At 44.0% G+C, this 10727-nt stretch overlaps 1 protein-coding gene across 6 annotated transcripts; it reads left to right on the forward strand.

Moving 5' to 3' along the window:
• Positions 1 to 60: 60 nt before the first annotated feature.
• On the forward strand, positions 61 to 7525 carry LOC125764818 (uncharacterized). Of its 6 annotated transcripts, none has more exons than XM_049429429.1 (5): positions 61 to 733; positions 2603 to 4300; positions 5075 to 5095; positions 5410 to 5522; positions 6097 to 7525. In XM_049429429.1, exons 2-5 carry the CDS (start codon positions 2683 to 2685, stop codon positions 6370 to 6372), a joined length of 2028 nt encoding a protein of 675 aa, XP_049285386.1. In that variant the 5' UTR covers positions 61 to 733; positions 2603 to 2682; the 3' UTR covers positions 6373 to 7525. The 6 variants fall into 6 exon arrangements, with proteins under 6 accessions (XP_049285386.1, XP_049285377.1, XP_049285404.1 ...); XM_049429420.1 differs by having other exon boundaries at positions 61 to 290; XM_049429447.1 differs by having other exon boundaries at positions 61 to 290; positions 2721 to 4300.
• Positions 7526 to 10727: the final 3202 nt, after the last annotated feature.

Below are 10727 nucleotides of genomic sequence, written 5' to 3' on the forward strand. Positions count from 1 at the left end.
AAATTTGACATTTCGGCTGTCAAACGGTTCCGTCCACTGTTCGCTGTATGCACCTTGTGTTGTGTCCATCCCGTATTTCGACAGCTACTCCTAAACAGTACACGCACACATCGCACACAGGAGGGGGCGCATTTTACGGTGGTTCACAATTTTCACGCTCGCACCCTCCGCCGCGTGAGTGTGTATCTCTATTTGCAAACATTCGCGCATTGATAAAACAAGTGTTGTGACTAAATACGACTCTACGGGCTGCCCGATAACGCACTTTTCTCGATGGAACATGACTTCAGGTACAGGTTGATATTAAAGAGATCGTACGCAAATTCATCCCACAGCAATTTTAATGCATCCCCGTATGCGCTGGTGTACGTACGTGAGTGTGTATGTGTGTGTGTGTGTATGCACGAGCAAAGCAGGTTAGAGCAGAAGAGCTAGCGGGGGTGTGTTTGGGAGCGTGTGTATGTGTGCGCTTGTTAGGGGGAACGGAATCGGTGGTGGTGTGTTGATGAGGATTGTTGGTTTGGAAAAGCAGTGAACTGTTTGCGCTGTATTGCAATCGAAATAAGCATTGTTGTTGGCGTTGCGGATTGGGTTTGTGAAAAAGTTTTCTCACTACACCGAACCACTGCACACATCCCAGTCTGTGTGTGTGCGTGCCCGTGTGTGTGTGCCTATGTAGATTTGTTTCTGTGTAGGTTTGTGTGTGCGCGCGTGTACGTATGATCCGGAAATGGTACGACTGGAAAGGGGGTTTTCTGGATCGTTTTTTTTTATCTCTTTTTCTTCACTCTCGCTCTCTTGTTCAGCGTTGCCCATGTCTTGCTCTCGCTCACTCACGTGCCTTCGCTTTCTTGTGTTTCCCTCCCCACCCCTCCTCCTCCTCCTTCGTTTCATCTTCATCCATCAATGGTATAAGGTTGGTTTTTCCCGTGGTTGGTTGGAGCGGAAGGGAAGGTTTAATAATATAAAACCCGAGCCTAGGCGAACGGGAATGTAGGGTATAGAGCCATTTTCCCTTCTATTCTTCATCCGCACTTGTGTTTGTATATGTGTGTGTCGATGTACGTGTGTATGAGTGTATGTGCGTGTTTTATTTAATTTCTTTTTTTTTGTTATTGCTGCTGCTTCTTCCGACTACTTTCGGTTGGGGCTCGGGTAAGGATTCTGCCTGAGTTCAGCAGCAGTAGCGGCCCCAGTGAACGATTGCATATTTGCAGGCTGCGAAAAAGTACGGGCACAAAACGAACCAAAAAAAACGGCCACTGCATGTAGATTCAAGTTTTTGTTTTTTTTTTTCTGAGGCCCGTTGTGTTGCTGCCGAAAATAAGTTCCGATCAACAAAGTTTCCACCCCTCCCGACCCGAAAGCCCTTCGCTCCCCTTGAGCTACGCGTGTCAGTTTTTCTTTGGTTGGGATTTTAAAGGAAAACAGGAGCGAGATACAGTGCTGATTGGGATAAGGTTGTAGGAATGAAATATTACGTGTATTTGCGATGGTAAGAACTATGAGTAAGATGTTTCTTACTAATGTGTTTCTTGCACTTTCGCTCAGCGTAGGAAACGTGGGAAACGTATGCAGTTAAATTATTAAAAACGAAATTGTTGCGAAACGGTTGGGAGAGGAAGCAACGAGACAAAATAACAAAAAGTAACAACAACAACAAAAAAAGCACAAACGTTCCAACGTACGGAAGGATTATATAAAAGCGGGCTATTTTATTTTAATGAACATCGTCCTTTTTAGACCGATGGTAGCCAACAGAGGAAAGTGGAAGATACGCACTGTTTCTGAAGCGAAGGAAGAAGGTGCAAAAGAGTAGCCTCCGCTCGCTACTTCCCCGTCCAGTGCTTTGTTCGTCTCTTTCCATCGCGTCCTAAACTGCGTGTTGAAAGAGTGAAGAGCATAGAAAAACAAGTGTCATGGAGCTTGCCAGCCTGCTTGGATTTAGAGAATGAATTATGGTGGTTTTCATGAAAGAGCGAGAGAACAAGTGCTAGTGAGGGTGGGAAAGCGAGGAAAGGAGGATGAGAAAATCGGGAGTGAGGGGAAATCATGCGTACGTGAGTTTCTGTGTGCTTGCGTGTGAAAGTAGTAAAATAACTGACGTGAAAAACTCTTGTGTTGGATAGAAAATGAAGGAAGTGAAGAAGTTACCAAGGTAGAAGCGTACGAAAGGAGGCTTGGAAGAATAAAAATTGTACATCACCGGAAGGGGAGGAAAGGAAAGGGGTCGGGATATATTTTCAATACCGGATCTAGGATGAGCTATTTTTGTACGTCATTTAAGCACATTTTTTGTGTCCTGTTTTTGTGTTGCTGTTGCAAAACATCAAACAAAACAACAATATCAACAACAGCAACAGAAAAAACAATCCCTTAAAAGTGTTCCCGTGTGTGGCAGTTTTGTTAATATTCTCTCTCTCTCTCTCTCTCTCTCTCTCTCTCTCTCTCTCTCTATTTATCTCTTTTTTTGTATGTGTGTATTGTTATTGTTTCTTTCTGGTTTCTGTTTTCTGGTGAGGGTTTTCTTGCTTTTCCGTCGCTTTCCCTATCATCAATCAAACAATATCGCGATCGGTTTTTACTATTCCCTTTCCACCAGCGAAACCATGAAATCGACTCATTGACCCTCCATCCCCCCCTCCCATCAACATTCGTCTCAGAACGTTGACACAGTACACGATGGAGCAATGCAATAACGATCGTCCTTGTGTTATCAGTAGTGGAAACTTTTTTCCCCAGAATTCCAAGTCGAAACAGCAGCAACAGCAGCAGCAACACACACAGGCAATCAGCAAACATCTAACGCAAAAGGATGACCCCCATCTGCACAGCCCGCACCAGGATCAGTCGTCGCTCGGCGAGATTGAGGTGATTCTCGTGCAGCAGCACAAACAGGACGCCCTATCGGTGATCATCCATCCTCAGGAGAGCATGCAGCAGATCAACATGTGCCTGGGCAGCCAGAACCCGGGCTCGGTCGACTCGATGATGTCGTCCGACTTTCAGACGCTCTCGCCGATGCACGACCGGGACTCGCCGGTCAGCCTCAACACGAACACCTCCTATGCGACGCTGACGCCCCTGCAGCCGCTGCCACCGATCTCTACAATGTCGGACAAGTTCGCGTACTCGATCGGTGGCAACATCTGCGAGGCCTTCCCGGGCATCAACAGCGGTGCGGTCGGGGTAAACATCGAGATCAACTCGTGCTACAACCTGGAGAAGCTGGGCGTTATCCATTCGCCGGTGCACCTGAGCGCGGTACAGGAACTCTCGCCGGACGGGGGCGATGTCCATTCGCATCATCATCACCATCAGCACCACCACCATCATCACCATCATCATCCGGACGTGCTGCAGGAGAAGGCGACGTGCGGGCTGAAGGATGGGCTCAAGGATCATCTGTCCGCCAGCGAAAAGGACACACTCGCGGACGATGGTGGGAAGGGTGGCGGGGGCGGAGGCGGCGGTGGTGGCGGCGGTAATGTTGGTAGTGGGGGAGATCCGTGCATTTTGGTTCGTGCCTCACCGCTACCGCCCAGCCTCGGAACGGTCGACGATCGGTTCCTTGGGTCGGGGAAGGGTGCGGAACTGGTCGTGCGGCACCAGAAGGACGATGGGGAACAGTTTAGCGGCACAGTGCAATACCTGGAACACCCGAACGGGTCGGATGTGCTACACGGCACCAACGGTTCCGGTCCCGGCGGAGGTGATAGTAGTGGCGGTGGAGGAGGCGGAGGAGGCGGTAGTGGAGGTGGTAGTGGTGCCGGGAACGGTATGGGAGGCATCCTGACAGGCAAGGAACACCACCAGTCGGTGTTTCTTAACAAGTCTTTCAGTTCAAAAACCAACATAAGCGACCTTAACCTGTGTAAAGAGATTGTTATCGACGACGTGTACGAGGAGTCGGAGCTGGACCACGTGAAGCTGGAGGAGAAAAAGCTGGAGGAATCGTGCAATCAACAACTGACCAATGGGGGCGGTAACGGGCAGGGACTAGGCGGGAAGAGCGGGTCTTGCGTGTCGCTCGGGGACGTCGGCTGCATAAACGGTGACATCGAGGAGATCAACACGAAGGAGCTGGCGCACCGGATCAGCTCCGAGCTGAAGCGCTACAGCATTCCGCAGGCGATCTTCGCTCAACGGGTGCTGTGCCGATCACAAGGCACACTGTCCGATCTGCTCCGGAACCCGAAACCGTGGTCGAAGCTGAAGTCGGGCCGCGAAACGTTCCGCCGGATGTACAAATGGATACAGGAACCGGAATATCAGCGAATGTCCGCACTCAGGCTCGCAGGTACCATTGCCTATACCCGTGTGTGTGTGTATGTATGTATGTGCGAGTGTGCATCCATCTACGTAAACATGTGTGTTTCTGTGCGCACGCGTGTATGGGTGTGTGCGTCTGTGTGTGTGTATGTATGCATGTAGATTTCTATCTACAGTAAAGCAACAAACAACCTCACACACACACACACACATCCACGGGTGCTCATTAATCTACACATTGCCAGCAAAAACACGCGTACTATCTATCGACTGCACACTCTTTTATCTTGTGTTACTACACCTGTACCTGTAGTATATGTGATATTTATTGTTTAGCTTTATTTTATAATTTAATTTCTACCTTTGTAAGCAGCATCAGCATCTCAGTAAACCAATGCTCCAATGTGATAAACAAAGTTTCAGTTTTCGGTTTTTATTTATTGTTTCTCTGTTTTTCCCCCTTTTTTCTTTCTGCCGTTCCACTGCTGTTATCACAGTTTTTTTTATACTAACACTTAGTAGTAACGTTCACGATTACTGATTGTGCGCCATCTTTGCACTCTGAACGAGCTGTTTTTATTTGTTTATTTTCGTTTTCCGCTTTTTTACACATTATTACGCTAGTTTTTGTTTTATTGTAATGATGTGAATTAGTTTGTTTTTGCCGCTTGCCGTTCCTGCTAGTCGTTTATCTACTTTCGTTGTTGTTCGTTTTGTTGTATGCCTAACCCCGGATGAGCCGGGTTCCGAAAGAACGATGGATAATGTCTGTATGTGCATTTTCTTCTCTTCTCATTTCAAGCAACTCAATCGGCGAAACCAGGTTATTGTTCTTTTTCACGTACCTTCTATTCATCGATGTCCTCTAGTAGAGCCATTTTCAAGTAGTTTTACACCTGTTTCCTAGCTCCATCCTTGATCACGATCTCTTCCATGCTCCTCTGTTATCGCGCCACACATTCTAATCATGATCTATTAACCATCTTTCTTCACTCATATTTATTTTCTACGCTTGCCACGTACAACTACTACTGATACTACTACTACTACCACTACTACTACTACTACTTCCGGTTGCTGCGAAATGGTTGGATTGTTTGGGGTTTTTTTAATCTTTAAACTAATCCACACTAACAGTTAACTCTAAGAAGCCAGAGGAACCCGAAAACCACGTCATGATGGGACACACGAAAAAACCTCGACTAGTCTTTACAGATCTGCAGAGAAGGACCCTTCAGGCAATTTTCAAAGTATGCGATATTCTGTCGGTGTTGTAGAGTTCAGTGTGTGTGTGTGTATATTTTTGTAATTGTTTTAATTTAGTTTTCTAAATTTTTATTTCAACTGGAATAAGTGCATAGAACTACAGATGGTGTTCTTCTGCTGAGTTGTGTCATGAGCTCGCAGCTCCTGAAAATATGTAACAGGCATTGCATATATTCAGGCGCCTGAACCGAATGCACGAATTAGGCATAGGACGTCGAAGGAGGTTATAATTTTATACCTTTTGATTCTTGCGTTAAACACCGAATAGATCACTTTCGATAATTTACCGACCCAGTCAATCGTTCCCAGTATGACGATGTCGCTGTCACACACATCCATGTTTCACCCAAGAGGAACGATATGAAAGAAAGTGATTTATATTGTGGTTATTTATCCTTTTGTTCCACCCTTGCTTGAGAATTTTATTTTGATTGGTTGTTTCGTTTTGGTTTTATTTTCAATTTTTGTTTTAAATTCACTGATATATTTTTGAACGGGTGAGCAATACATGGCGTGTCCTGCAGGTAGAATGATCAGCTGCTTGATTTGCAATTGCAGGAAACTAAGCGGCCTTCAAAGGAGATGCAAGTTACTATCGCTCGTCAGCTGGGACTGGAGCCCACAACGGTCGGGAACTTTTTCATGAACGCACGGCGACGCTCGATGGATAAATGGAAAGATGAGTCGATGAAGGGTCGAAGCAGCAGTAGTGACAATGTTATACTAGAGCACCTGAAGGACGATTCGTCCGACGAGAACCTGGGCTACGATAGTGCGTTCGTTTCCGGCGACGGTCCGCTGGAGCACAACTATCAGCAACACGTTCTCAACTAAAGCAAAGAAAAAAAAACAACTTAAATCAATTCCCTTATTTAATTTATAAATTAACTAGAGAAAAAAAACCAACAAACAAAACTAAAGCAAAGACAAAACAAAACAAAAGTCACGACAAAGATTTAGTAGAACAAAGCAAACAAGTAACAAAAACAAAATGGCCCCCTCCCCCTCCCAAAACGCCAAGCAAATTGGATGCTGGCGAAACCACTAATCTAATGGAAAAGAGTTGAAACAAGTTAGAGAGAAATCAATGCTAGATAAAGCAAATCAAAGAAATGAATGATTAAAAACAACAAAACAAGCAGCTAACTCAAGTGAAACACACACACAAACATAGAATAACACAGATGTGAGACGAAAAAGCGAAGAACAAACCAAACACATACACAAAACATAAGGCAGCACTCAACACGCATACCAAAAAAAAGTACACTTTATGCCAGAAGTAATTGCAAAGAACATTATGTAGGATTATTCAGAGTAATTGGACAAGTAAAAGAAAACTATATGTATGGTGCAAATTGGCGAACTAATCAGTAAAGTGTAGGAGCAAACACACTGCAATTGCCATTTAAAATCTGAGTCTGAGCAAGAAAAAACGACCATAAAAACCAGTCAAAAGCAAAGAAACGGAGAAAAGAGAAGAAGGTTATTACTGCAACAAAACGAAGACATAACAAAAAAAACATCGTAGGTGTGTGCTATCCCAAAGAGGAACGCTTGTGAGATAATATCGTATAAATTTTTGCGGTTTTCGTTTGCTGACTTATGAAAATGGAAAATAAGTACTATTGTTTGTTTCGTTTCAATTTATCCGTCTAAGTAAAGCAAGAAAGTAATATGGCGGAACGGTAGTTGAAAATCGTATATGAGCACTTTACGTCAAAACAGTACATTCCTCTAGCTTTACACACATACGAAAAGAAAAAAAAAACAAACACACATACACAAAAACACTATATTACGTTACGTGATAGATTGGCTTATTTAAAAAAGAAAGAAAATACACATATACTGAACACTGATACAAGCAAAAAAAAGAAACTAATAATTAAATGCCTCCTGTAGTCTGGCTCACTCTCGAGAAGATGCTACCGAATCGTGGCGGATTCTAGCGAAACAAGACATCAACAAAAAAAAACACACACACAAACAAACATAGAAGAAATCCTGCAATATGTAACTCAGCAAACAACAAACTAGGAGTAGAGAAAAAAAAACAAAGCAAACCAGCAGAAAATTCCAAAAATTGTACATGTACTGTAAAATTGAATGCCGTATCATTAAATGATTTCAAACAAATAGAGAAGAAAAGAAAACACCTCCCCTGTATGTAGTGTTTTGGTTTAATAATTTGTTTCAAAATGTCGTCTACATGTTTCCTAACTTGTGTTGGTGAATTTATAACATTCGCTTATTGTGGGTACAAAACAACGAGAAACAACAGTTAAGATACAGGTGGTTATTGATTGGTTGCCTCACACCGGAAGCTTCAAGTTCAACTACTAACCTTATTGCAGTATCTATATCACACAAGATCCGTGCGACAACCTGTCGAAAGCAGCGAGATGTTTGTGATTCTAGCTCCCGTGCTTGACATGTGTTACGCCGTAGCTATTTCTAGGTTAGATCGCTCGTAAAGTCAAGATCACAACCACATGGCAGGATCGGTTACAGGCCTGCATGGATGTGGTTTTGAGGTTATTTTAAGACCCTCAGTGCTTCCACGTGTGATTCGAAATCGTATTCCAACCGTAGTCCAGCATCAATATCCCACCAGGAATTGGACACATGTCGAAAACACTGTGATGTCGTTGGCAATGAATTTAACATTCGCCATGTGTGGAATTGTCACTCTTTGTGCGCTAATGGACCCATTTAAATTGCTACCACATGGTGCAAGTGTACATAATGCCTTGGCGTAGTGCATTCTACAAATGGGACGGGGTATCAAATCCCATCCGGATCGTGTCCCCCCCGTAGCAAGGACTGACTATCTGGCTATGTGGTAAAACAAGTCTACTAAGCCAGAAACGGCCGGCGTGACCTTAGAGGTCGCTAAGTCAAGAAAGAAATAAGATGAGTTCAAAGCAAATTGAAGAGTTTAAGGAACTCGTTCGATGATATAATAGAAGTATTTTTTGTTTAGTAAAAAACAACATTAATTGATGATTAAAGATGCAGAAATAGATACTAATCGCGCATTACTATCATGTACTACAGGCTTAATTGCATGGACAATTTTAGGAGGAGGAAACGATTGCTCCTAGTATTTATTTTATTTCTCCTGCAGAATTCAAGCTAGAAAAATGAAAATAAAACGTTCCGTTGTGCTCCAAATCGCGGAGCACCCTGTGCTGTCACAGTTCGTGCCGACCGCATCTGTCAACGGATACCTAACGAAGCGGCGTTTTTTATTGCCTTATATGTGTGTATGTGTATGTGTGTCGTTAGTACTAAATATGCGTTTGCGCATCGATCACTTTACGACCACGGACAGTAGCACGGTTGTGTGAGCGGATCTTCACTAGCGGTTTTTATTTTCTGCCTGGGAATGTCATTTACAGTGCCGCCAGACACCAGGAGCACCAACAATAACAACGCCAAAAACAATAAAAACAGAACCTTGCCACAGCCAGCCAAGCAAAACCAGGCAACACAGCACAGAACAATTAAACAAAACTAGCGACCGAACGCGAGACAGCAACATTAGACAGAGAAGAATACAAACAAAAACATTCAAATTAGTAAAAAGAAAAAAAATCGTAAAATTAATTGTAATTTACAAGTGCTTGTTTGTTTCGTGTGTGAAAGAGTGAAACGGAGCTAACGAAACCGTAAAATGTGATTATCTATCAAAATACACATACACGCATACATACTGATTGTGTGCGATCGAAAAAGTTACGCGTGGGTGTGTGAGTGTGTGTTTTTTATTAATTAATATTTTTACACTTTTTTTTCAACAATCGGAACAATAGATCGTTCGCACTTTGACGTAAGCGGTCGCATCCTGTCAACCACGTTTCGTGAGCATATTGTTTTCCTTCCTGCTCTCTTGTGTTGCTGCGTGCGTTTGTGTATGGATTCTTCCTTACCGCAAGGCGTTTGATTAAAACTATCGTACAACAATCATTTTATTTCACGCGTTTAGTGCGGTCGTGAACGGTTTTTCTTTACCTCATCTTATCGTGCGTGTGTACACATGTGCACACACACACACGCGGAAAATCGGATACGGTAGCTTTATGTGCGCGTGTGTAATGCTATCGCTATTGTTTGTGTTTCAATAATAAAAACAAATATCAAAACCGCACTGTGAAAGGCAAACCCCGTTCGGTGCGGAAAGAAAGAAGATTACTAGCACCAGAGTGTGTGGGTTTTGGGTGTTGTGTGTGTTGATAACAGTGTGAGAAAACGACTACTAGCGGTGGTAGCCATTGTCCATAAAGTGCCAAGACAGGACAATCAGGCACGGTTCCTCAGTCAGACTCAGTTACCCCTATTCAACCCTAATTCACCTTTCAACACAATACTGCGTGTCTGCAATCAAACAAGCAAAGCTTAAAGAAAAGAAGCAACGTACATATATATAAAGACACACACATACGCATCGTGGCTGACGGCGGGCGCAACTGCAATTGCACTTTAGGCTGCTGGTAAGGTGGTAGTGAGGTGCGGAAGCCGACGGACGAAAGGTTAGTATGCACGTTTTCTCCTTTTCTATACACCTTTACTGCTATCTTGCATCCCATTTTAGCACGGAAAACCGAAAGTTTTACGCTTGTCGATCATGCACAGGGAGCAGCCAAACATGTCTTGCTGCACCCATGAACGACCTCGGAAGACGCACACATATTGGGGGTTAAGGGTTGCTCCAATCACGACGGTGCGGCGACGCACTTCAGATGCAATTGTAACGCTATATGCATCTTGGAGCTTCTTCACCCCTGCGCTTCCTTTCCTCCATGTATAGGGAGGAGAATTCTGGTGAAGCTATACTCCCACCATCATTTCGCTTTGGTGTGTACAATTAAAGTAAAACTCACCACAACTTGATGTGCGGTGGGTGTGTGCGAGTGTATGCACATATGTGCATATATATATGCGTGCGAAACGAATGCACTTTCTTGTGCGGCGTGCATCATTGCCACACGACGGACAATAGATTCTGTGATTTAACGACGCAACGAAGCGCACTCACATAGACACATATACGACTGGATAGAAATTTAATCGGGCACACGACAAGACAAATGAACGAAAGTACATACCAAAGTGCAAATGCGAATGTACGCTCCAACCCTTCTTCGTGGAGCACCCATCCCTTCTAGCGACTAGCGCCGAAAAGA

Source organism: Anopheles funestus, chromosome X, assembly GCF_943734845.2.
Source record: "Anopheles funestus chromosome X, idAnoFuneDA-416_04, whole genome shotgun sequence".
NCBI classification, from domain to species: domain Eukaryota; kingdom Metazoa; phylum Arthropoda; class Insecta; order Diptera; family Culicidae; genus Anopheles; species Anopheles funestus.

Coding starts and splice junctions, on each gene's coding strand:
- LOC125764818 (XM_049429429.1), top strand. CDS start 2,683: ATGGAGCAATGCAATAACGATCGTCCTTGTGTTATCAGTAGTGGAAAC. Junction 4,301..5,074: donor GTCCGCACTCAGGCTCGCAG/GTACCATTGCCT, acceptor TCTCATTTCAAG/CAACTCAATCGGCGAAACCA. Junction 5,096..5,409: donor AACTCAATCGGCGAAACCAG/GTTATTGTTCTT, acceptor CCACACTAACAG/TTAACTCTAAGAAGCCAGAG.